At 42.2% G+C, this 27,255-nt stretch overlaps 1 protein-coding gene across 2 annotated transcripts in view; it reads left to right on the plus strand.

Annotated features, from left to right (window-relative positions):
* Positions 1 to 27,255, plus strand: part of ANKRD29 (ankyrin repeat domain 29) — a 33,413-nt gene that overhangs the window by 325 nt on the left and 5,833 nt on the right. The window contains exons 2-10 of one of the 2 annotated variants that reach the window (XM_087754937.1): positions 5,116 to 5,226; positions 6,916 to 7,014; positions 8,941 to 9,093; positions 9,555 to 9,653; positions 16,642 to 16,740; positions 19,746 to 19,844; positions 24,709 to 24,807; positions 25,272 to 25,367; positions 26,433 to 26,531. In XM_087754937.1, the coding sequence (XP_087611063.1) occupies positions 5,116 to 5,226; positions 6,916 to 7,014; positions 8,941 to 9,093; positions 9,555 to 9,653; positions 16,642 to 16,740; positions 19,746 to 19,844; positions 24,709 to 24,807; positions 25,272 to 25,367; positions 26,433 to 26,531 (954 nt within the window). The remainder of the gene's footprint in view (positions 1 to 5,115; positions 5,227 to 6,915; positions 7,015 to 8,940; positions 9,094 to 9,554; positions 9,654 to 16,641; positions 16,741 to 19,745; positions 19,845 to 24,708; positions 24,808 to 25,271; positions 25,368 to 26,432; positions 26,532 to 27,255) is intronic. The other variant, XM_009471242.2, reaches the window with a different exon arrangement.

Here is a 27,255-nt window from a genome sequence, read left to right on the forward strand (position 1 = left end):
GGTGCTTGCCACAGCTGACATCCCCAAAAGGATGCATGGTTAGCGTTACATAAACTGCAAGCCTCCATGAAGCTTTACGCCAGCTTTAGGGTGGCCGGGCTCAGCACTGTGGATTTTGGTGCAGTCGGGAGCCTCCTCTTCACTTTTCCGATCATCTCTGCTAGTGCTGGTTGTGTAAGAGTTAGGAGGCAGCATTTATCCGTGCTCTTCGTGTCAGGCTGCGGTGGCCGCTGAAGCCAGGCTGATTTGTTCCTCTTTCTGTCTGTGATTCCTGTCACTTTCCGTACTTCTTCCACCCAAAACCATGCAAGAGCAGTAATTTTCAAAAGATCGCCTAAAATATGTTTTTTAATCTGAGGACAGGATTAATAAAATCAATTGGCAAAGAGGGAAGCAAGCAGCAATTTACTGATGCTAATGGATAATATTTATGCTAGATGTACACCTTCTCCGTTATGCACTTTCTGGATGCTGTGCTTGCCCTTCTCTTATTGATCACCAGCTCTGTGCCAGTCCTTTGCCATGTTGCTTGTGTTGCACTGCTTTATTTGATGGATTATTCCCTGTATTGGCCTCTCACTCCTGTCCATGTGTCTCCCTCCCAGGAGTGCTGGTGCTGCGGTGGCATCGTGACGGTTCGATGGTGGTGCAGCAGGTGGCTTCCACCTGCAGTTAAAGCCCTGACGTGGCAGGGAGCAGGGTGCCTTTGCTCACAGTGCAGCTCAGCCTTACACTTGGCCGTGCAATCTCTGTGGTCATCCCCTTTTTGGTCCTGCATTTGTCTCATACCTGTTTTTTTTTTCCCCTTAGTCTTAGTCTCTTCTGTCGCTCCATTCTGCCTCTGTGAGTTTTTTCCCACTGTCATTTCTTACAGGCATCTACCCCACGTTCCTGGTCGTGCCAGCCCCTTTTTGCCTTCTTCTCCTCCTTTTTTGGCCTCCTTGGTTTTTTACCTTGTCCTTCAAGTCTTCTTTTCTGTTCTGTCCCTATCAGCTCCTTTTCTGTGCCCTATTTCTTACTGTCTATTCCCTCAAGTACTCTCATTCAAGGTAGCTCACTGCCTGCTCCCTCTCCCTCTGGACAATTGCAGCCCCCACTTCCCTCTGTTTTCTCTCTCTGTCTTTTTGCTTGGCATTTTCTCTTTCTCTCAGAAGACTGTGTACTTACCTTGGAGTTCCACCATCTCTATTTGCCACTGTCTATTCATGTTTTCCAATTTATTATCCTACTTACACATGAGGTAGCATTTATCTTTCTTTTTCACTGTCTATACACGTGAATATCCTCTCTTCTTCTACCAGCTTTTCCCTGTCTAAACTTACCTTTATGTCTTGAATGACCTTTCTTTTTTATCGTGATCCTTCATGTAGGATGTATTGCTATCTAATAAAGTCCTCTCTCTTTCCTCCTAAGTCCCACTAACATTTTCCACTGTATCATGCTTGATCCTGATTTCCAGTTCTTCTTAAAACTTTTTACTCAATTCCTCCTTTCCATTGGGACTGGTTTGGAAACTGAGAAAGAAAAGGGAATTTTCTTGTATTTTGACAGTATAAGGAACAAGCCACCGGGCTAGTGTTCTCTTTCTCCTCTCTTTTCTTTCACTTTGCCTATTGCCTCTTTTCTTTCATCTTCAAGATCACTGTTTAAGAACGGCACCCTTCCTCCCCAGCTGTTACCCCACTGTGACCTGCCTCTTCTCTGCAAACACCAAGTCAAAGGTAGGGCAGGGAGTGGGAGCTGCTAATCACAGCATTTAAATGATACTTTTCCCCTCAATATTCCTAAGATGACACATACAGATATATTATCACATTTTATTTTTTCTGTATTCCTGCATAGAAATGGTCTTGTCAGATTTCTGAGATATATTTTCCTCTAGGCCATTTTTGAATAAGTATTTTTGCTTGATGTCAATACAGCATGAATATAACGCCAGCTTTTCACCTTTGGGCTCTCATAAAAGTATATAAACAATTGAAATTAATAGCACAGCCAGAGTTTGAAATAATACTTTAGAGATCTTGATGAAGTGGAGGAAATTGTACCCTGAAAGTTGCTGATGCTGGAGCAAATGACATAATGAAGCATGTCATTTTCACCAAAGCTATTAGCTAATCACTTTTTCAAACATCTATTACGTTCTCTTCCCAGACTGTCAATGCTGAGGGTCAACTGTTTGCTTTAAGGAGGCTTTTGGAGCAGTCTAGCTTTATAATAAGAATTACATGAAAATTGTATCCAGTTAATCTCTTGAAATTCAACATTACCTTTCCCTAAGAAGTATCTGATGAGACAGGATTGAGTTCAGAACTGAACAACAGCCGTCAAGACTTATGTCACATCCTGCAGTTCAAAACCCATTTATTGCTCAAAAATTATTCAATTAATCAGATTATTAATCCCAAACCAGTGTTTTACATTTTGCCTGTCAGCGATGTCAGTATTGCTGATATCACCTGAAAATTAAGAGCACAGAGGTATGAATCCTTGGTTTGAAAGCAGAAGAGAAATATTGCCACATGGAACAACTTGAGACTGTCCTTTAGGGTGCCCAGATCATCTGAATGATTTTGCACATTCCATTCATCTTAGCAAGTAAAATAGCTCCAATTTGTGTTTGCTTTTTTTATCTAATCACTACATGGTTGATGGTCTGAGTGTGCTGTATACTCTACTTGTATACAAGGAATCCCCAGCAACGCGGGGGCACGAGGGGAAGTGCAAGTACTGATAGCAGTCGTTCCAAATGGGGTCAAAAGCACCACTGGGAAAAAAATGATTTTGTGTCCTTGATGCACTGGAGAATTCTTCCATTCCTTGGGTCTGACCCAAAGTATAAGGACAACTTTGCTGGAGAGCTACTGTAGGAATTATAGGGGAAAAAAAGAGGTGGGAATTTATGACTCATAAGGCTGAAGACTTTGGACTTCTGCTTCCAGAGTAGGGTAACACTGGCAACTTAGTTCTCTTCTCTCATGTCAAAGGATTAAAGCAGGTAAAGAGTTCCTTAATATTGATTCCGGTTCCTGCCTACCTAATCGATAAAGGCGTTGTTTTATGGTAGGCATAATAAAATGCAGTCACATTGCTACTGTGCCCTCCTCGTGAAAACCGGGCTGGATGAAATAAATCTTTCCCTGTATGCATATATTGCCATACCCCAAAGCTTTCTAAAATTTTAAGGGATAGAGTGAGACAATAAAAGGTAAGGAATTTGATTTCCCATTCTGTAAGGTCTAAATATCATTCTTTTGCAACAGCTTGCCACTGAATATCATGATAATAAAGACAATAAGGCAATATTCCTAACTGCCAGCTCTATAAATAAGTATCTGCCTAATACATCAGAGCAAAAAGGGCAACATGGGTCACTGTATGTTTAGGTCAATTGTTTGCTTTTACATAAAATTTTAGTGGTTGTAAGGGTAAAGATACGAAAACACTACTGCATTTGCCAGCAAAGAGTGTATAAACTGCTAGCTCTACTTTGATCAACATTATCCACAGATTCACCAGGAGAAATGTATTAGCTGTAAAAGGAAGATCAGAATTTAGCCTATTGTGCTTGCTAAATTTTTCAGACTCCTGCCCCTATGTGTACAGAAAATATCAAGTACAAGAAATATCGCCATCAATTTATAAGAATATATTTATATATTCTTATATATTAGACATGGATAGATATAGATATCTAAATGTATATATTATTTGTCTTATAATTTACTGAACGGTTGAAACTTCTGTCATCTCAAACAGCTGACAGTTTTCCAACCTATGATTATTAAAAATGCAACTCATGGAAAGCGCTCAGTGTGATGGATCTGGGATAGATTCACACATGATATTGTGTGCCTTTTAAGTATCAACCATAACACCATTCAGTCCTGATTCTCCACCACATTACACATGCATGTTGACATTTAGACATGGAGAAGCGTCTATGACATTTCCTGAAGCAGAATGATTGAATTTTATATCCACTCTGCACTCTCTTTGGGTTATCCTGAAGGCAGGATTCACTGGAGAGCGAGGCCCACGGGTGTTTTTGACACTGTTTTGGTCTAAGATGACTATCAGTGAAATGATGCTTTACTGAACTGTTGGTGGTTTTGGGCATTATTAAAAAATCAGTAGCATGAGCCTGCTGTGGGATACGTACTGCTGCCATCACAGCGTTGTTTCCCCTCCGCACTTCACCCGTCGCAGTGCTTACCTGTCAGGGCAGCATTTTGGCAGCTGCCTGCATGGATCAGATAAGGAGGTCAGGAGCAAAGTCTGTGTCTTTTTCTGCTGTCCTTGTCTTATGCTGGGCAGTGATAATTTGCTCCTACCCAGGAGAAGTCACACTATGACATTGTTTCTAGGACTAAGAAAGCCTCAAAAGAGTATTATATTACTACCAATTTGTTTAACAGTGGCCTGTGTTATCTAGATTTCAGAATTTCCTAATTTTGCCTTACATATTGCCTTGCATGCCTAGTAAATGAATTCATAAGTCTATAGACAGCAAGATCTTGGCCTTTTTTGTCTAGCATCACCCAGGAGGTATCTCATGTGCCCACAGTTAAAAGGTGATAATTCCAGGGAGGAGGCAGACCAAACGGTATGGGAGATGTATGAGCAATACTTTTCCTGTATCGGGACTTTATATGCAGAAAAGAAGGAGATGGCAGAGAGCTAACCTGAGACCCAGGGGGATGTCCTGCAGCAGGACATGTCAGCAGGATGATTCAGCCTCTCTAACTGTGCCCAGCCCCACCACAGCAGCAGACAATACAGGTACCAGTTAGCACGTTGTTTTCTGTGATGTTTCCCTGTGGATCTGGACTAGCATCGTTGTCTCTCATTACAGAGCAAGCTAAGAGATGTAGGCTGCCATGGACACAGGGAAGACCTGAAACAACATGAGACAGCACAGAGAGATTGATCTCTTTAATTGCACAAAGAAATTAAATTAGCTTCCCTTCCATGATCTGGTTTTGAAAGAACAGCACACTATGCTGAAACTTGCCTGGCTTTAATGCAGAATTTGCATGTGTGTGTTTGTCCAATGTGTCTTCCAAAGCGTTTAATTTCTGTTTCGTTTGTTTGTTGGTTTTTTTTTTTCACCAGAAAGAAACACCACTCGCCAATGCTGCGTTTTGGGCTGCAAGAAAAGGAAACCTGGCTCTCCTCCAGCTGCTGCTGAACAGTGGGCGAGTAGATGTGGACTGCAAAGACAGCGTATGCACACAATGCACCTACACCCACGGCACTGATTTTACATCGCTTTCCATTGCCCGCTGTGCTGAGCGCGTGACAGGGATCTAACATGAGACATTTGAGAGTCTTATGGCATTTAGGGATGATTTAAAACCTTCTCTTGTCAGGAAGCAAGTTTGAAACTCGAGATAAAATAGCGTGATGATTTACATCAGTGGCAAGGGGTTAGGAATTTGCCAGCACTCAAAAATGTGTCTTACACAGTTATTTGTGGCGCTGACATTAAAAACACAGATCCTAGCACCTCGGGCTTCTCTTTGCAGGAAAATGTCATTGTAGTAATAGATCACAGTGAAGAGTCAACTCTGCCAAGCCCAGGTAGCAATGATTCTGTCAACTAGCAGAGCTCCTCATAATTAGTTTTTTTAAAAGAATAACCCTGGACCACAGTTTCCATGTAGGCACTGTAGAAGTTTGCATTTGATGTGCAGCCGTTCCCACCCTGTGTAGCATGCAGTGTGCTACACCCAGCTGTTTCGTCGGAAGAACTGCTGGCCTCCTTACTTCTTCCTCCCCTGCCCCAGTATCTCCTGGACTTGGCACCAACATGAAGGCACAGTACAGTTTCCAAGCAAAGAGGAGCCCAGACACATGACAGAAAGATTTCATGGGGATTTCCTTACTGTAATTGGCATGGGTTGAAATTAGTTTTGAGATTAGAAATGGGTTGAAAACACAGATAATGGGTATGTCTTGCTATTCTGCCTACAACATATGGAGAGATACTTGATTGTACTAAGCTATGGCAAACAGCAGGGGAAAAGCGAGGTTGAGAAGTTCCCAGGTTTCTTTCGTTTGGTGTTGGGACTGACTTACTGAGAGTCATGCCCGTGTTGTACTGGGTTAGTGCCACTTCCAGCCTGAAACATGAACCTGCCACAGCTTCTGTAACTTTGCATACCTTCAAAGTGCAAGAGCTTTTCTAAGCCCATTGACTTTAACCTATCTTTTCGTTTTCATTTCAATTTTGCCCTTTAGGCAAGTATTTGTCCTGCAGTACTTCTGGAGCTGATGCTATGACTGTCATTCTGACATGTGGTTTCTGCATATTGTCCATACACCACATACATATAACCGAAATCTTATTTGGTTCACTGGAGCAGTGGCCTTATGGGGTACTGAGGGAACCTGAACACGCAGTTCTGGTGTGGGAAGTTCTCTCATATAATGTGAAGAGTCACAGAGTGAGTTTGCTCTTGTCATTTGGATAGGGAATTAGTATTCAGATCACCCGGACCTTACTCCTGACTATGACTCACAATTAAGTGACTCAGCTAACTCACTCAGCTTCTATGTCTAAGGTTATCCTTCTGGAAATTATGCAAAGATCTTTGGGATTCTCTTGTCAACATGCTGTGTTGTTATTCTTGTTGCACTTATTTTGGAACAGTAAGGCAAAGTCATTGCATACATATTTGTTGAAGAGTCAGGCCTTAGCACTGCAGGCAAGTCTGTAATGTTTTTGCTTTAATACCTACTAATCGCTCATTTTCAAAGTATTCTTGATAGTAGGTTTTAAATGATAGCACGTTTTTCAATGATCATAAGCTTCCTTCAGCTTTTCAGAAGAGGTGCTGTCTCTTCCAGACAGCCTGATTCGTTGCTGGAGGTGTCTGTTGAAGGTACTGACTTGTTTTTCCTTACTCCCAGCTTGGCACAACAGCTCTGATGGTAGCATCTTACTATGGCCACATAGATTGTGTACGGGAATTGGTGTTGCAAGGAGCAGATATCAATCTGCAGAGAGAGGTAGGAGAAGTTCTGCATTCCAACAGGGATTGATTAAGTGACCGTTAGTTTATTACAAATAATAAAAGAGTGTTGTCTGTTGCTTTTTGCCAATTGCTTATTTGTCACTTGCTGCGCAGTGCATGCATAAACAGGGTCTGTTCTCCTGAGGACATCAAGGAATCAGATGTCTGGAGTTTATAATAGAAAATGAGATGCCAGAGGTACATTTACAAATAATTCATCAAACATTTCCAGCACATCTGGTTGGTGAGGGGCAGTTACATCTGAGATGTAACCCCCCAGGGTTACACCATTTATGCATCTGCAGTTTTACTTACTGGCACAGTAATTTACAGCTCTCTGGATGGGATAAATGATAAGAAGAAGTCCTTTATCTTTTGATTTGCAGAGTCTGGTCATTAAAATGGAGTGGATGCCATTGCTAGCTCAGGGATTATTTTGACTCGGCATGCTTTGGAATTTCTGCCTCTTAGTCTGAGCCAAGTCATCTCTAACAATCACTCGGCTTAATCACCCGTACCCTTCCCTGCATCCCTGCTTTGCATTCAAGGCAATTCTCGCACTGTGACATGCTTGCTTGTGGAAGGGACAATGTCAGTGGCTGGTTTTGGTAAAGTGCCTTCCCCTCATATTCTGCGCAAGTGATTGTAAGGAGTACCTGCAGCCACTCTGGTCTGTGTGCTGGCTACACAGAGAGCAGAATTGCTCTGGGACAGCAACAGTTGTAATGGTCCAAAGAGAAGAGCAGTTTAAGCAGGGCATGCAGTAACATGGGATGGCAGCAGGCAGTGCAGGACAGGAGTATGCTCGTCACTTTAACAATACAAGCAAATGTTTCTCACTTTCCTTGGTTACCTGGAACTAGAGCATTAATCTCATGCTGACATCTGCAAGTTACTCAGTCAGTGAATGCCATGTTTGATGATATAAATGTCTTTGCATTTACTGGCCTAAACTTGCTCTAACCATGACTGTCAGTGTCTTTCAGTGGGGTCCTGTTCCAAAAAACATGTATTTAAACATGTCCCTTCCCTTAGGTAAACATTTTTTGAAAAGCAGCAACAAAAGGAAAAGTCTAGAACAGTTTCATGGAGCTACTCTTGAGTATCGCTCAGGACATACTGATTCAGCAGGCCAACAAAAAGAGAAATGCTGAAATCCTCCAAAATCACTCTGTTGCAGAGAGGATGCAAAACCGATGAAGTTTGAGCCCTAAAGACCAACAGCACTGCTCTGAAACTAAATCCGCATACTCAAATCAGTGCTCTCGTACTCTGAAGTTGTTATGAAGCTTGGGGAAGTGAGAGCCCCATAAGTGTGCCTGGGAGAGGGGGCTCTGAAGTGGTCTCAAGGGGCCATGTGCTATTGTAAAGGGTTTTGGCACTGGAGTGAATTTCACATGTAGGTCCCTTTTCCTGTGCCTTCTACGTGGGATGAGAGAGCCCAAAGTCAGGAAAGCCTGCTTGTCTTCTTTTCTCTCTCTCTTTCTTTCTCTTTCTCTCTTTCTCTCTCCTCCCCCCCTCCCCCCTTTCTTTTTCTTTCTTTCTTTTTCTTTCTTTCTCTTTCTTTCTTTTTCTTTCTTTCTCTTTCTTTCTTTTTCTTTCTTTCTTTTTCTTTCTCTTTCTTTCTTTCTTTCTTTCTTTCTTTCTTTCTTTCTTTCTTTCTTTCTTTTTCTTTCTTTTTCTTTCTTTTTCTTTCTCTCTCTCTTGCGCCCCTCACCCCCTGCTCTCCCGCTGTCTCTTTCCCTCTTCCCCTCTTTCCCTCTTTCTTTCTGTCTTTTTCTCCCTTCCTTCCCTTCCTTTTTTCTTCTGTCCAGCCACTACAGTCTTACATATTCATTCTTTGGGTCTTGATTTACTCACATGTTAATGACAGTATTTTATATAAGTAGTATAAAATATGGGGGTTCAATTCTTCACCGAGGTTAAGGGAAAGCAGGAGTTGCAGGCTGGTTACAGTTGCCTGAAGGCTGCTTGGCTGGATGGAGATCTACTGCTGCAAGAGACAAGGGTGACTTACGCCAACAGCAGTCACATTTTTTCAGTGGAGAGTCAAGCGTGGTGGAGCTCTGCTGTAGTAAGTAACCACCTCCCTGGTCTTTCCACACCCTGATCCAAATCTGTCTATCTCATGCTCCCATTTGTCTCTGGTTGTAGCAGCAGGTGGAATAGGGTTTGGTTTCAAACTGGCTGTTCCTCTGTTGTGCAAGACTCTTCTTACTCTGGGCTTGCTTTCCCTATCTGATGACTGGGTAGAAGAGAGTGAATCCTAAGAGGTCTATATTAGAAACTCTATGCAGAAGCCCCATGTGAAACTTGGATTTTACTCAAATGTATGATGTTGGACAGATTTCTCAGTGCAATGGGAAGAAAACTGACCTAAGATACCTGGAGTGTCCTCTGGAGTCCTCAAAATCATCATGTCTTTTCAGCTGATACTCAGCTGATTGTGCTCAATACTTTTTAATTTGAAATGTATATACTTCAGTCAAGTTTTTTATGTGTTTGGGGTTTTTTTAATCCATTTTTTCCTTACAGTCAGGTGCAACTTCTCTGTTCTTTGCTGCACAGCAAGGCCACAACGATGTAGTGAAGTTTCTCTTTGAATTTGGAGCCTCCACTGAATTTAAGAATAAAGTAAGATGATTGGTCTGTTTTTGCATGCTGATACATTCTGACAATCGAGATTATTTTTTCCTATTCACATGAAACATGACATGACAGCAGGAAGATGATAAAAGGATTTCCTCACTTGAACATTTTCTGAATAATATCAGTAATGCAACATATTGTGAAAATATTAGCTTGGGACTAGCTTTTACTACCTAGATTTAATGGCATAAGTTGATCAAAGATCAGTCCCTTCATAGTGATATCAGTCTTTCCTCTTAAGCCATCCTCCAATACAAGAAGAAAGTGTCTTTTTTGTACATGTTAGATAGGATCCCATTTTAGGTTTCTATGATGTACTTCACTTGCTTAGACTGAAATTTCGTCTACATTGCGCTGTGTCTCCATACCACCATAGGAGACATAAGAGTGTAATGGCTCCAGTCCTCCCTAAATTCCCATTTACCCATCTGTGACAAGAAGATTAAATGCACCTCAGAACTTCTATTTTTTTGTTCAGGCAGGTCCTTTTTCAAAATCATCTTAGAATAGCCAAAAGCACAGATGGCAGAGCCAGGGTCTGGTTCATCACCCCTCACGGTGTGAACAGCATTAAGAACAGAAGTTCATCACTGACAGCAGTACATCAACTCAGTTTCTTTGCCCAAAGCAGTGCTAGCACCTCTGCTTTCAACAAACAGAACCAAAAGCACCAGATTTTCATTAAATATTCTTGCCCTTGACATGCTGGCCACATTTTGGAGCATTCCCATAATCTGGGGAGGACACTTGCCAGTCACTTACCCTGGGATCCATAGTGATGTGTTTGAAGAAGAAGGAATAGTTCTTTACCCCACAGTAATCAATTTTTCAAGATGCTATAGGCTGTGATTTGAATGACTCCCTCAACCCATATCTGCTTTCCAGAGTCCCTAGAAATATAGGCTTAAATACTAAGGGAATTGATGGAGCATCAGAGACTCAGCTCCTTATGCTCCAGGGACTAAAAATCCTGAGGTTTTGTGGCCTAAGTCCACACATGCCCATACAGTAGGATTCTGGTACCCCAGGGAGCTATGCTTGTGGTAAGCAACTCTCTGATCACAGCAGTAATCAGTAAATTTAAAAAACATGACATTGTGGCTGTTTAACACAACATAGAGTGCAGCTGTGGAACTTGGCAATGTAGGAGGTTGCAATGTTAAACACAACAGCTGCATTTTAATGTGCTGGATAATCTCATGTGGGACAGAGTTATTGGGAGAAACTGCAGATTAAAATAAGAGTTGCTTCTCAGTCTTTTATTTCAAGGTATAAGTGAGGATTAGCAAGATTCAGAATGATCATCTTCTCTTGCATTCAGCTGTACACAGTTGGGCAAGTGAACTTACACTGTTCTTTGAGTCATCTGGCCTATAAAGGGGCCACAAAGCCATGCTGAAGGATCAAAGGTGTCCCAGGCATAGGAAGAGCCTGGACTACTCACTGCAGCTCAACATACAATTGGGCAGTGTTTTTGCAGAGGGAAGGACAGCAGTGAAGGCAGAAAACTTGTAAAGGAGGGAAGACAGAGGCTGAGTACCTTATTCTGTCTAGAGGCACGGTTACATCTTCACCAAACCTTTGCACAGCCTGGGAACTAGGAGTTTGTGAAGAGGCCAAGACTGGGCCCAGAAGGTAAACAGCAGGCTTGAAATTCCTTCATGACAATATATGATCTTTTATGAAACATGCAAAATATATTAACGTGAGTCACTAGGGCAGATAAAAGGGAGTAAAGATCTAAATTATAAGAAAATATTCCTGCATTCAGCCGCTCCTAATGGCTTCCATCTTTGGACTAATGCAGGTTTGGGCTCTACTGTTGCTCACCTTGAAACTTTGCTCCCAGCCCCCATATTCCTGCCTGCCTCCTCTTCTGAATTCACACCTGATTTGGCCCATGTGCCAGTCCTAATTATCTTTTAAGCTGCAGGTTTCTCTTCCTCTCCAGGCCACAGTTTTCTGCTGCTTCCAGTCAAGCTGGTCATAAGACAACACCAACTCCCACAAGACGTAATGTAACAAACTGGCGTGCGATGAGTGTGAGGCTATTTTCCAACAGCATCAAATGTGCCTGTCCAAACACTCTCTCCTTCTCATCACCTCTGCAAGAGGTGTATTAGTCAGTTCAGCACTCACAGTATGACACAAGCTATAGTGCCTGAAAAGGCTCTTAAAAGCTGAACAAAGGATAGCTGAGTTAAGATTAATTTGTGCAAGATTAAAGTGACACTGGTTTAAAAAGTTGAGGTTAGCTATCATGTCCATGCCCTCTTTGCTGAAAGGGTCTGCTCTCTCTGAACAGTAATATGAGGGCTTTGCTAGATTCATCATTAATGCTGGGACCTATCCTGGAAATTGCCATGCTCATTCTTTCACTCATTCCTGGCTTGGGGACTGCAGCTCTTCTTCTGAAACAAGGATCTAGACACAGGAATGCTTACAGCTTCCAGGCTGGGCTTTGGTAACCCACCAAATTTTTAGACTGAGGCGGGGTGGGAAACTAACTTGTACTTTGTGCGGCAGTGTGTACCTGAGCAGGAGGCACCACGGAGAACATACTGCATTGACAGTATGCATCTTCCATTGGCCTTCTAGTGTGTTTTTGTATCAGTTCAATTTTCTGATTTAATAATGTGGTTTTTGTAGCTTGGAATTCTTCCATCAAACCATCGTTCTGTTAACAGGCAACTAAGATAACAGGCTCCTCCATCCCCCCCCCAAACCCCAGAAACAATATAGTTGACAAAATATGCCTTTTCAGGTCAGAGATAAGGCATTTTTTGATTAGGGCACTCAGCTGGGAGGAGCAGTGCTGGAAAAGATATGGCTGATCCTGGCTGCTTTTAAAGGACACTGCAAATTTAATCCATTTACAAAGAACTTTCTATTATAAATGAAGACATGGAATTGAAATAAGAAAACAAATTGAATGTATCCTATGAAACAGAGACTTTAAAGCAAGGAAATGCAAAGCCCAACATCTTATTTTCCATGCACCTCTCTGTAAATTGTAATTACTATGTTTGTTACTCATATATGAAGAGTGATGGAGAACTATCTCAATATAGGCATTCAATTCTTGTTACCCCTTGTATCATTAGAGTTGATATTTACTATGGCAGGCAAAACAAACATGTTCTAAAACAGTGTAATAAAGTAATTAGCAATAATTGCTGATGTTGTAAAGAGAATAAATAATATTGTTGAAGGTTATTATATATATATTATAAAATACATATTATTCCATAATATTATTCTACATTGTCCCAGTCTGACATCGCTAGAAGTATGCATCATAAATTGAAACATGTTCTCTTTTCTTACTCTGAGACATGTCATAAGCATGTGGGTTCTTAAAAGGGTTTGCGTGGTGGCATGTTTTCTGAGCAATGCTGCAGGTCGAACGGTATGTCAGAGGCTATTTTGCAGCAGGTAGTGATTGCAGAAGATCAGTTCCCCTCCCTTATAGCATATTTCAGAGATGATAAAGCACCATATCATTCTAAGCTACTTTCAGGTGATGATGACAGAGGTGAAGGAAGAAGTAGACAAATAGAGAAGTCTACAGCAGATAGCATGGTCTTATCAGGTGCTGCTCTTCCCAGTGCTTACCTGGGAGATTGGCAGCTGCTGTATGTGCCTCCAGTAGGGAGGACAGACTGTGGGGATAAGAAGAAAAGGTTTCAGAGGAAGAATTGCAGAGGTAGCTGAGAGAACTGGCTCCCTGCATTCTTGGTGTGCTGGAAGGGTTTGCAGTGAAGGATTAATAGAAGCTGCATTGTGTCAGGAAAACAGGATATGAGCAAGAAATAAACCCAAGGCGATGGGCCTTCTCCCAGTGCACCACCAGCCTCCCGTCTGCTGGGGAAGGGCGATTGACCTCGAAGCGCCTCTGTGGTTGCTCACGTGTCCCTGCTCCCACTTGCTGCCCTGCTCAGAGTTTCCGAGAGGCTTGCCAGTACCAAAGATGCTAGTTCAGCTTTTTACTCATCTCAGCTGAAACCAAAAAGAAAAGAAAAGGGGGAATCACATGGCTGAAAGGGATTTTAAAACACTGTCATTTACTTCTTTTTTTTTTCTTTTTTTTCTTTTTTTTCTTTTTTTTTTCTTTTTTTTTCTTTTTTTTTTTTTTTATAACTCATCTGCCTTCCCAATAGCCTGTAAAACACTGGGGTCTCCAGCTAGAACTTGCTGGAGGAAAGGCCCTTGTGCTGGCAAAAAGGGAAGAAAGTGTAAGAAAAGCAAGACAGAAGCTCAATAGGGATGGGAGGGGGCTGAGTTTTTCTCCTCCTAAGAAACCATGGACCTTCACACTGTTTGACGATTCCTCAGTTTAACTGAGTGCTGTCTTACCACATGGTCTTTTCAGTGAAAAAGATTTGTGGTCCCAACTTCCCTTTTCTTACAGCAAGACCTCTCTCTTTATCAGATCATTCAAATGAATCTCAGTCTCTTCTCTTGAATGTATTCAACTCCATAGGAGACACAGCAGAGCAGGTCTTAGAGCCCAGTTGTCTTCCTGATCAAGGACCAAGCCTTTGAGCCAAGGAGTTGTTACCCAATTCTCTCTGGCCCAGTAAAAATTTGATTCAAGCTGGGCAGCTAGAACTGGGGGCTACCAGATGCTTTTTTCTGATTCCTTGACTCTGATCAGGGTGATCTAGGCAACTTGGTCACTCTAGTCTGAAAGATCTAAATGGTATATTTTGGAAATGTGTTATTCTTTCAGAAAATGTATCTGTCTAAAACTCTTCACTGGATTCAACCAAACACTTGGTCAGGATCCCCATTTTGAGACACTTAGACCTATCCTGCGAGAAGTGACTCCCTTCTTAAACCTCAAGCTGTGACATCTGCCAAGGTGGGATCACACAGTTGGACTCCAAGCGCTGGGCTTCAGCTCTGCTGTGCTAACTGCGGTTAGCTTTGCAGGCCTGTGTTTTATTTGGGACCTCTCATATGGTTCCCTCCAGAAATTATGTTAATAACCAAACAATCTTCTTAAAATAACAGGAGTTTGTTGAGAACCCAAGAATTTTAGAAAATAAAACCCAGACCATAAAGCAAAAAACAAACTATACCCATATGCAGCTAACTGAGCATGTCTATTTACCCTCCATACAGGGAACCTCAATATTTTTAAGCTTCCTAAAACTCATCCTTCCCTGCCTCTCCACAGAGGACCTCCAATCTGGATAGCACAGTTTCTCTTAACTCACTAACCTTTCTCTTTCCATTTCCTTCAGGGAAAGAGTCTTTAAAAATGCCTGGGTTTTGTTTGTAGCCCTTTGATCTGGTAACTCACTACTCAAGCGAAGTGGCTTTCAGCTAGTTGGAGACAGGAAATAGGTTTCATGAAGCTATTAGCTTTTGCCATTGTCTTTTAAGTGCGTATAAGGTGGTTTTTAGTCCAGGAACCATTGTGATTGCTTTTGTGTTTTGTTCCAGCAGTTCCTATTATATTAGGGTAGTTTAATTTGACAGGAAAGTCAAATGACTCATTGTAGCTATAAAGTAACTTAACTCCACTGACCCGATTACACACTATATTTACTCAAATAATCCAGAATTAATATGCAATTCTTAGATTGTCACGTAACAGCTTCACATCTGTGACTTTGCTGACACTCAAGCCTTGTTTGCTTTTCAATGCCATAGGGAGGAAGGGTGAATATGAGGTTTTGAGAGTAGCTATAGACTGTCCCTGTGGGTTAGTTCAGTCATGTCAGAGCTTGAGTTTTCATGAGGTTATTATAGGCATGAAATAGCACCACAGAGTAATAAATTTGATTGGCACTTCCCATTATAAAAGATCCATTTGGCCATTCAAGCTGTAACTTCTCCTGTGGATATCTGTCTGTGTGGAAAATTTCAGACAAACCTTTGGAGCTGTTTCAGAGAACAAGGCTGAGGGAAAACACAGTCTTTTGCCCCCATTAATAACAGCTCTAGAAACCATTTATCTGAAATACTTCAGATAGCTTATCTTGTGGAGGAGGGACTTGAGACTTGGAGAAGGCAGGGAAGGAGAGAGAAGACCTCTGGTGTGGATGACTTGGGGTGTGTGTCACCCTGGCACGATGGCATGGTGCCATCCCAGGCAGAAAAGAAGAACTTCCTTTCCATATCAGTGTTAGAAATAATGGTAATTTTTGAGTGGGGCACAGTGCACTTAAGATCACAAGACCCACATTTGCTATATCAGTTGTTTCAGCTGGCTTGGAGTCAATTGCCAGCGACACTGAGGTGTTTCCCTTCTCAGAGGCTCCCAAGGGAGTGCCTCTACAAGCAGGATTTGATGCATGTGCCTAGGTCTCCCTTTAGTGGTGACGTGCAGCAACTATAACTGCCTGGGATTGATCCTACCTGCAGGGATCACTTCTTCAGCAGAAGTAATGGGGCTTTCACTGATGGTCATGGGTTTGGTCTGATTCACACTTCCACAGTTAGCTAGCATGCTTTGAAATGCATCCTCCCTACTCTTCTTCAGGCCAACAATCAACAGGTGAGAGGCAGGACATGACAAGGCATGAGGTTCTGGCCAAAGAGTAGATGATCGGTAGGCTTTGGAGCAGGGGAAAGGTGTGCTGTCCTTCAATAGGTGGAAGAGCTTGGCAGGGGTGGGAGATTTGGCTGTAAAGGGAAGAGACACGGAGGAGCTTGGAGTTGTGAAGGGAACAAAGCTTCTAGTGGGAAGGCAGAAGACGAGGAACAAAAAGCAGAATTTTCTAGTTCCTGCCCCCCACTAAAAAAACCTCAGGAGAAAAATGTTTATAGTGACAGAGCCAAGTTTAAAGATTTATGTGGCAAGACTTGGTACTAAAATTATGAAAGATTCAGTAGCTAGTCATTACAGAACTGCTGTGAGCCAAATTCTGAAAAGCCTTAAAATTTGCTTTTTTTTAATGGTGATGTTCAGTCCAGCACCTGCCCTCTCACCTGACTGTACCCATTCTTTGCTTTTTCACAGGATGGAGGTACTGCTCTTCTAGCTGCTTGTCAGTATGGGCATGCAAAAGTAGTGGAAACTCTGTTGAAGCACGGTGCCAACATTCATGATCAACTTTATGTGAGTTATCTGACACAGATAATATTGACAACACTGGTGGTGGAACAAATGTGCTGTTGGTTGGACAATGGCAGATACTCTGGCTCCAGCACAGAGAAGTATTTGCCAAACATTGCGGTTTTATAGTGCTTTACTCTTCTAAGATGTGAATTTTATTAACTGTCTGCTTTTCATGATCCTGGGAGAAGTAGCACAAAATCAGAAAAGATGTTTTGGCTGCCTTTTGGTTCGTTATCTGTATGAAGGATACGTACTGAATCCAGATCAGATTTGTGCTATCCATTAACCTTGAACAAAAGACTATGTCGTGTTCTACCATGATTTACATTGCAGACAGAAGAGTGAATAGCTATAAAGCCCCTGAGGTACTAGAGAATCAGTTTGTCAGTTTTCTGCCAGAAAGAGTAGTAAAAGTCAAAATCTTTAAATCTTCAAATATCTTTAAAATATTTTTTTTTACATACCAGTTAAAATGATGTTATTGGTATTTGTGCATCTCTAGTTTGCCAGTGTTTTGGGCAAAGAATGGTTAAAATGGATGAACTGATGTCGTTTAGTTGACTTTCCAGAAAGCTGGATTGAGCCAATGAAGCACTGGATTTAATTTACTCCAACAGAGACACAAATAAGTTGAGCTTTTCAGCATTCAACTGAAACGAGTGGCAGATTTTCCCGCCACTTCCCACCACTCTTTCCTACCCCAGGGCACTCCAGACTGACAGAGGAAGTTGTTCCCCAGGGATATACGAGTTTTTTCAACCATTTCCATGGGCTTTGGATCTGCAGGATGCTGTTGCACTCTCAGCTCCCACAAGCGTGCATGGGAGCCGAGGGCTGGTGACTGCAGAAGCCACCAGTGCACTGGGGGCTATGCGCTGGTCACACAGGGAGTTCCCACTCCTGTGCTGCCCTCACCCCGTATTTGTAAAGAAGGGTGTTCTACCCTCACTGCTGTGCAAATAGCAATTGCCTTCCCTATCTGAGGGCAGTGATTCATACCTCTGCATGGTAATCCCAGGGGTTACCACTCAGTTTAAAAATAGCCATGCTGCCACACCTGCAGACACTTACCTAGAAGTGAAGGCAGTAAAATAACTTCCTTGTTGTCTCTCCTAGGAATGAGCAATATTTGCAATTGGATTTAGAGACGTATTTTTATTGCTCACAGTCATTGGGCAAAACCAGTCAGAAACAGCTGCTTAATAAAATAAGAACACAATCTCTTGAAAATGAGCATTAGCCTGGCTCCTTTTGTGGGACATCGCCAAGCTGCTTTTGCAAAGTGGTATCTGGCTGGCAGTTTCACTGGCAGGTGGCCAAATGAGCAGGATTTCAAGCACACATTTGGGTAGTCCTCCCCAGACCATCAAGATAGATGTTTTAATCTTAAATTGACTCACGTGAGGGGTAGAGAAGACAAGAGAATACCCTAACTAAACAGTATTTCTTGCAGAAGCATCTTATAGCCTCAAAACAGCTTTCTCATTACAGCATCAATTCAAATCAAGTACAAAAAACTAATAATCCAGTTTTTAAAATGGCTGGATGATAGGGAACCCAAGGTTCTCCATCTTGATTGATGCTATAATAACGAGCTCTTTTACTATTACACAACCTTGTTTACTTTCTAAATGGAAGTGTTCTCACTACCCCTGCCTCTGGAGGCAGCCTGCAAAGGACCTGATACCATAACCCTATTTCAAGTACTTGCATGGCAACCAGAGAAAACAGCCCCTCAGAAGGCCCAGGGGTATGCATTTGTAGTGCCAGCAGACACCTCTCTTGTTTACCAGGACATTTGTCTTGAAATCAAGGTCAAACATTCTAAATTCAGTCCCTGGGGCACTATATTCAGCTCATGCTTCACTAAGTCTATGCTGAGTTTTGCAGGAAAAGGAGTAGCGAAGCAGTATCTCTCGACAGACAAGAGCATTCGGTCCCGACATAGTGGTATGCCAACAAGGTCAACAACAGGCTTCCACTAAAATGCCCTGTATTTTGTAATAAACATATGCATAAATTGGTTGGAAGATGTGTACTTGCACATCTGAGATGCAGTGAAGGGGTTCGTACATGTCTCTATTTAAGCTAAAAGAGGCTCACCTCCTGGGAAAACTTGCCCTAGCATGCTCTCTGCTGAGCACTGTGGATATAGGATGGGTAAACACCTGTCCCACCCTCAGTGCAGGTTTCCACTTCCAGTCGGTTGGATGGATTCTAATGCTATTTGAATTTTTCATAAAAAAACTTAATGAAATATGACCTTTAAATTTGTTTCCTAAGGAAAAAGCTTCTGTGAAGCCAAATGCTGAGAACATCTGCACATGAAAGACATGTTGAGGAAAAAAAATCCCCTATTTGTTCATTTCTTTCTCATGCCCTTTGCAGGAAAATGCTGGTTTCTGATAGGGCTATGAGATACTCTGTCTTGCATGTGCTACTTTTACATGATTATATTACGGATGAAGTCTTTTCTACAAGATGTGCCAGAGCAGTGGCATGGTAGTTGCTGGGGGGGCACAGCAGTGTGGCACAGTACTTACTCCTTCAGCCTAAAGGGCAGACTTCAATGCTGGAGTCTCCAGTTCTGCAAACTACTTGAACATGTTTTCACCATGTGTGTTTATGTAGCAGAACACTTCCACATGAACATATAAAAGCCAGATGAACTGAAATAAATATATTTTGCTGTATAGGAATGGATTTCTTGTTGTGGAGATCAATGCTTTGATGAACTAGGCTCTTAGTATTCCAGACCCAGGATTTAATGCTTGGTTTGGTATATGATGGGAGCCAGTACTTGTGCACGCTGAATGAAAATGTTACCACAGTTTGTTATGGACTAGACTTTCGATTTTGGTACTTATTTCTTGAGCTTGGCTATATATGTGCTGTTACATTGCATAATGGCTTAAGAAGGAGAACTTGGTTAATTTTGATTTGGTTTTGTATGGAAACAATGGCATCATTTCAACACAGTGTAAGCTGGATATATTTGTTCTTAGGATGGAGCTTCTGCAATTTTCCTGGCAGCACAAGGTGGCTATCTGGATGTCATCCGATTGCTGCTTTCTTCAGGAGCAAAGGTTAACCAGCCACGGCAGGTAAGCTCAACACTTCAGGGAAGAGCTGGGGTCTAATTACTAAATTTTACAGCTATGAAAAATTAACACTGGATTAGAGAGATTTCCTAGGTGTTAAACTGAGGGATACGTAAGCATACATGATGTACAGAGACATATATAAAAGCTCTCTTGTTTTCCAAAAAAGGTTTTCTTAATTGCTCAGCTGTTTCTCAACTCTAAAACCAGTGCTTAAACAGCGCCTTTAGATGCTGCTTTGAATAGCCAGATGTAGGAGTTGCACAGGTAGCTTTACTCCCAGAACCAAGAAATATCTGGTTAGAGACAGGGCTTCCCAGGAGTCTTTGCCTGCTTTGAGCCCGCCTCCCCTGGATCTTTACTGCACATTTTAAACTGATAGGATAAGGTCTTGTCCTTGCCATCAGTCATGTATGTCTGCCAGGTGGCTGTGATCACTGGCTGCAGCAAGTAAAAAATCAGCAGGCAGGAGCAAATGAATGTGAAAACTCTAATAACAGTGGACAACGTGGCATGTGATGAGCTTTGCCAGGTATTTTCAGTATTTCCTTTCATCTGCACCAAAAAGCCTGACAAATCATAGCCTGGCAGCAGAGATTGATCTATATGACTTCTGCTGCATCTGTAGGTCTGCATAGCCTGCCTGCTACTCCTGTAGTGTAAGGAAACTGGATTAGCATTTTATGTGCCCAAACTGAAGTAATTTTCCTGCTGTCTCTTCTCCCACCTCTCCAGCACCAGAGCTGTTCTGGCAGCTACTGTCTGGACTGATGCTTTAGCTGCTCCTAGGCTGCCTCTACACTGTCTCCCAAGATCAAGGTTAAGAAATGTTGTTAAAAGCTATTAAGTAATGCAGTCTAAAAGTTCAATAGACCACGGTATGCATTAATGCCTTTTGAGTCAGTCAAAATAAAGTTGGGGAGCGTTAGATTTAGCTCCACCATGTTGCCATAAAAACTGCATTCTGCTAACCATAATTATAATGCCCCAGCTAATTCTTTCTGACAATATTTTTTTAGCTCTCTAATCCAATTTCTACAAAACAATGTTTCATGAGGCATTTTAAAATCTTAGTTGAGGCAAAGACTTGACTCTGTGTGAATGTTCCTCCTGGCTCTGTTTCATCTCCGGCAATACAGGCTTACTTTGCTTCAGGGTACCTCCGATCCCTGCTAAGATTATGCCTGGATAAGTCCATGGCATTTGTATTTGTATTGTATTGTACAGGGCCCACTGTAACCTGAAACATTTCCTTAACAAATGGAACATTTTTACTGTTTAATTAGTAAAGTAATGGTTGGATGGACTTCAGTCTCTTTCTTAGAAACGAATTTGTACTTTGTTCGAAGGTGGCATGTTGGTCATGAGGAATGTAGCTCTAGATAGGGCAGTGTCGATGCCAGATGACTCTCACTGTCAGTTACAAACTACACTGCTCTCACTGCTGTAGGAAACTTTTCTTAGCAATGTAATACTGAATACAGGGCTGGCCACAGCTGCAGAGCGCCGGGTGTGAGTTCGTGCTTCTCCTTTCTCACAGTGTCCAGGTTTTCCTCTCTGCCTTGTGCATTTGGGGGCTTAATTCATCTGCCTGAGCATGTGCATCTGCCCTGTATGTCTCCTCCTGCTGCTGCAGTGGGTACCAGTTCCCAGTCGGTCTCATGCCCCATCTCCCAGTCCCACGGGGGTGCTCCTGACACGGTAGAGCATCTCGGATGGTGCTGGCTGTCCATCTGCAGGCCCTTCAGTTCAGCTCTCACAAGACCGAATAGCAAAGCTTCCTGGCAACTTTCTTCCCTGGCAATGTCATCTCCCTTGGTTTTTAGCCGCCTTCTGTTCTTTCTGACATTGCAAAGCTGGGCAGGAATTCTTTTGTCATCTTTTTGTCTAGACAGAGCTGGGGGCAATGTCTGAAGCCTGGTGCAGGAGATGTTTCTTTGCTTCTCCAACTCAAAAACACAGCAAGAAGATCATTTGCCAATGAATTTCACTCTGTTTTGGCAGCCTGCATCCCAGCAGGCTTTAGTCTGACTGACTAAGCAGATTCTAAATACTCTGAAATTAACATTTTTTTCTTAACACGTGATATGCAATTACACATATAGGTAAGCCAGTAAAACTATATAGAGTGTAGACTTCAGACAAGCAAGCAATTTGTTATTAGCAAGAATTCAGCTGGTGTAGTGGTACAAGTGGACTGATAGGCAGAACAGTGGAGGAGATAACACTGAGTAGCTTAAGAGTAGGGGCTCTCTGTCCCTGGAAGTCCTTACTGGGAATTTGAGGGGTATTTCACCTCCCACCCTAATCTGGCCCTTCCTAAAATTCCAAGCCACAAGCGAATGCTGAGATTCAAAGCTGCAAAGTCATTAGTTAATGGGTAAGAGAAAGAGCATCAGAAATTTTGGTCAGAGTATGTTTGGAACTGCTGGCTGCTAGATATAACGAGATATAGTCCATATATATTAGCTTGTAATCAAATAGAGAAATACGTACAGCGTAAAAACATATGGGGTATTTAACATTGTTCTAGGAATGTAATGGTCTGCAGTCTGCTGGGTGGGCAGAGGGACAAGGAAATGCAAGTAGTTTTTGAACTGCGTCCTTCCCTGTTCTCACTTTCTTCCTGACTCATCTCCAAGCTCTAGTATCTGTTTACACATGAATTCTCATGTGGCCTCTTTGTACAATGTAGTATATCTTTTGCACTGTACACCAACATCAAAATGAACAGAAATCTCATCTACTCCATATAAATACTATACGAGTTTGCATAAACCTGCCTGTTAGATGCTGTTTGCTTCAGAGTGAGAAGCTGACAATAGTCAATGTGAGCCCACCATCAACTTCATCATCTTTCTTCTCTTCAGGCTAAGTCCTCCAAGACAGTCACCCCTTCTCACAATGTAATTCTGCCTCTAGCCTATAACTGAGATACTGAGGATGATGTCCAACAGCAATACTATTAAGGACAGTTAACGGTAACAACGATGTTACCCAAGACTTGTATTTCCTTCTGCTCCTTTTCATTTACACCTGAAGATAGGAGTTGTTCTTACAGCCTTCACTGTGAGTAAAAGAAAGCTGCTATGTTCCCTGTGCTGTGCTTGTGCTTGCATCTCTTATGTAAATAGAAGTGTGGATTTGCACAGGATTGGATCTTCATGCAGATTAAATTGTGTAGGCTGCTCTCAGATATTTTCCAAGTTTTATAGGCTTTTCAGCATCCCTATTGCTATTTTCTAGAGCCCTCTGGTGGGGAGAGATTAGAAAAAATATGAGGTGTCATCTTACTGATAGCAAAAACACCATAAATTGGAGAGGGACAGTTTTTGCCACCACGCTAACATCACATATGCTGTGTACAAGACAGCCTTTGTTATTTTTGAATCACAAAGAACACTCATTGGATTAACAGGATATACACTAGAATGAGGTCAGTCACTAATTTCAATGAGTTAATTTATAGATAAATGATACAAGAGAGGGCAAAGATCCTGTTCCTCGCCATTTGAGAAGGCTGAATATCTCAGGATGTGCATTTGCTCTTTCTCGGAATCAGAAAAAGGGAAGCCCAGAATATTATATCAAAGGAAGAAATAACTTTTCTGTTTCTTCCAAAGGATTAAGTTACTAGCCCATAGAAAGCAGAGAACTGGTTCAACAATGTTTTTTTGGATTGCACGAGCAAGTCATATGACTCTTCAGTTGGCACTGAGAAGAGAGATTGCTTCTTTAATCGAGGTGGAAATATTTAAAGGAAAAAGTTGTTTTCTTCTGAAACTTCTCATTAAGGCTCTTTTGGAAGCCTCAGTATATTTTGTCTTCTTTTTCCTGCCAAGTCTTCAGGCTGCTGAGGGGGGCAGGGGAACTGGCAAGCGCTGAAGGCAGAAGCAGGCACCCTACTATGTGAGGCCTCACTTTTATGTTAAAGTCCATACAGGCAAAGCCTGTTGTTAAAGGCCCACGAGAATCAATTTGGCACCACATAACTGCTGGAGTCCTCCTGTAGTCTGGAGAATCAGGCCCTTTAGACGCAAAAGGAGGAAAAGACACAAAACTAAATTCTAATTGCGGTGAGAAATACTTCTAGTGCTTCAACTCACCTTTGCCTTTGGGATGGAAATCCATCACAAAGTTTAGCTTATTCTGAATATGCATTTTATTTTCTGAGGTTTTCTGCTCAAATAATGATTGCATAGGACAATTTTTCCAAACCAGATTGTTTCACGTTGGATTCCTCGATAATTGCCTTGTTTTCTAGCGGAGTGCTTGAAGATAAAATTTGTTAAATACTTACCATCACTGTAAGGCAAGAAGTTTTTACCAGATTCCCTGAGGGTGGATAATATAACTTAACATTGAAAGCTGGTGATCACCTTGCATTGCTCCTTAGCTTCTGTAAACAACTTCCACTCCCATGTGTACAGAGACCCAGCTGCAGAATCTGCCCATGCATGCTGGGATTTACCTCTATCTTCTGTCACGCCTAGCCACCTAGAGTTCAGAGTACACAGGATACCTCTGGCCTTTACATTTCAAACTGCCCTATGTATTTTAGGCACGACTGGTAAGCCAAAGAGAGCTTTAACTGTTCGCAACAGCAATGCACATTTCAGGCCAACTATGCAAGAGAAAGCAGCGAAGGGTGCTCTACTCCACCACTGGAGTGGTTCTGACTTTATACACTGAGTGCTTTTTTTTTTATACACATGTGCTTTTGGAAGCAACTCTGCATATGTCTGTGGTGCAGGATTTAATTGAGAAATTGAAGTATGTCCATTCCAGTAGGCAGACTTGGGTGGTAAAATAGCAGGGAGCACAGGATCTCAAAGTGAAACCTTTAGCAGGCTTATTTTGTTTGCAGGATGGGACGGCTCCCTTGTGGATTGCATCGCAGATGGGTCACAGTGAAGTGGTGCGAGTAATGCTGCTCCGGGGAGCTGAGCGAGACGCCGCACGGGATGTGAGTAGCACTTCTTCCTGCGCTCTGTCTGCAGCTTAATGCCTCCTAGCTTTTTTTGAGGCTGCAAGTCTGCCTGAATGGAGGCCCAGTGTCCCCAGAGTCCATCTTATTTGCCAGGCTGTAAAGTCCCACCATGGGCTCCCTTTTTCCTGTTGTGTCTGGGACAGCTTCCTGAAGGGACCTCCTGGAATAAGGGAATGGAAACATCCATATAAATGAGAGACAAAGATGACATATGGCGTCACTGGTTCATTTCACCCTGAAGTTTTCACCTGCTAGAGGAACAATTCCTCAGATGCCCTAAAACCAGCAGCATATGCTGTGGAGGTGCCTCCTCAAAGATGATGAGCAGAGGAGACCCTCCTCTCAGAGGTGTGGGGGAGAGCTGGTGTTTCCCTCCAACCGAGGGGAACACAGGTGAAGTATTGGTAACAACGGAACTGACCTTCCTCTCTCTCTTAAAGGACGGTACGACTGCTTTACTGAAGGCTGCCATTAAAGGGTACAACAATGTGATAGAAGAGTTGCTGAAATTCTCTCCCACGCTTGGCCTGCTGAAGGTTAGTAGTGAAACACACAGATTTTTAGGCAGAAATTCAAGAAGGCAAAGGGTCTGAGGAAAGACCTGATGTTTATGACTATGCCAGTGGAAGACGATAAGGAGCTTGAGCCCAAAAAAGTGAAGAGAAAATGAAATTATCTTATTTAGCCTTTAATGCTACACACAAATGAATCTTTTCAAATGAAATTGTGAATTTGATTTTCGGAATGAGGAAGCACGTTGTGTTATGGAAGGAATTCTCCTGCTTTTCGTCGTCTGATTTTATTTCTGCAGTAAATGGATTGCTCTTGACAGTGCAGTTTTTAGCATTATACCCTGCTCTCCATTGCATTTAGTCAGCAAAATAGTATCCTAAGAGATCTGTTGTGAGCAGACCCTCTACTTGATTTTGTTTTCCTCTGAATTCGAAAAGTGACTTGAAAAACAACAGATATTTGGAAGCTGCTTTTTAATAGCTGAATGTGCCTATAAATCACATACTTTGATAGCCTCTGTGCATACAACTAATTGGCAATTTTGATGTACTTGAAAATCCAGGTGGCATTAACTTGGTTGTTAATTACAAGTATGAAATAGCTTCCACGCTTATGTGAACTGTCAGTTTGCAGCCACAAACAAAAGGCCAACCATAAAAAAAATCACCATTCAGCTGTCTGACATTGAGGTCATTAATCATCAGAGGAAGAAGATAAAATGCACAGATGGTTTCCATTTCTGCTTGTGCTTCTGTTTCACTCGCTAATGGCTGATTTTGCCAGGCAGAAGCAAGTGTTGTGTCCATTTTGCCTCTAATCTATTGACAAGGGTAATTTTTAAAAGGAAATATTGCTGTGGTACAATGAACTTGACTCTCTTTTTTATTAAAGCATTTAAAATCACCTCTTTCATAGCCCTCTAGCCTGCCAGCACCCTGTCTAAATCAGACCCTATGCTTTTGATGACCTAATCTCTTCTGTGTTACTTCTTACTTGTTCGTATGCTTGTTCTGTGCAAACATTTGTGTTTCACTGCCTTTTGATTGCTTCCCATGCACGGCACAAACATCTCCCTTGGTATTTTCTAGAACGGGACCTCTGCTCTCCATGCAGCCGTCCTGAGCGGCAATGCGAAGACAGTGGCGCTGCTCCTCGAAGCAGGAGCGGACCCGTGCCTGAGGAACAAGGTACGTCCTGGCACGCCGGCCCGGGCGAGGAGCGGGTGGGGAGCGCCGAGCGCTGGGACCGTGTGTGCCACGGAGGCGGTGGCAGTCCACGTTTCTGCGTCAGTCTATGGTTGCCTCTTGATCCTCGCCTGAAGCACCAACGTTCAGTCCATTTGTTTCTGTATGCAGGCATCTATAAGGGTGCTAGGCAGCGCCACCGGTGATGCCAGTACTTGTGAAGTTACCTCAATCTGAGAATAACCATGCACTCACTCACTCAAGCGCCACAGATTAAATTGTTAACTATAGCTAGTCATGGGCCAGCTAGATTGCATTTTAGGGAAACAATAATCCATCACTGTTTTGATAAGTCATAGGTTATATTTGTGTCTTATGTGAGAAATATGCAAGGAAGATATTTCAGCAGCAAGAGAAATATATATCTGGGTGCCTTTGGTAGGAAAACTTGGTGAGAATTCAGCACATTGCTAATGCAAAAACTACCTCAAATTACATGCATCTTACCCATATCTTACTATAAATCTGTTAGTTTATTGAAATAGTTTCATGTCCATTTTATGGCAGCAACTTTTCTGCAGAAAACTTGTCTTGTTTTTCTTCTGTAAAGTGTTTTAACATTACATGTTTGATAATTTCCATGAAAATGTCTTCCTCTGAGTTGTGTTTATGAACTATTTGCCACTAGTGTTTGATATCTAGCTGGGTTTGTTAAGCTATGAATGGG

Source organism: Nipponia nippon, unplaced genomic scaffold (assembly GCF_047370975.1).
Source record: "Nipponia nippon isolate SJK-2023a ecotype South Korea unplaced genomic scaffold, ASM4737097v1 scaffold_1, whole genome shotgun sequence".
In the NCBI taxonomy this organism is placed as follows: domain Eukaryota; kingdom Metazoa; phylum Chordata; class Aves; order Pelecaniformes; family Threskiornithidae; genus Nipponia; species Nipponia nippon.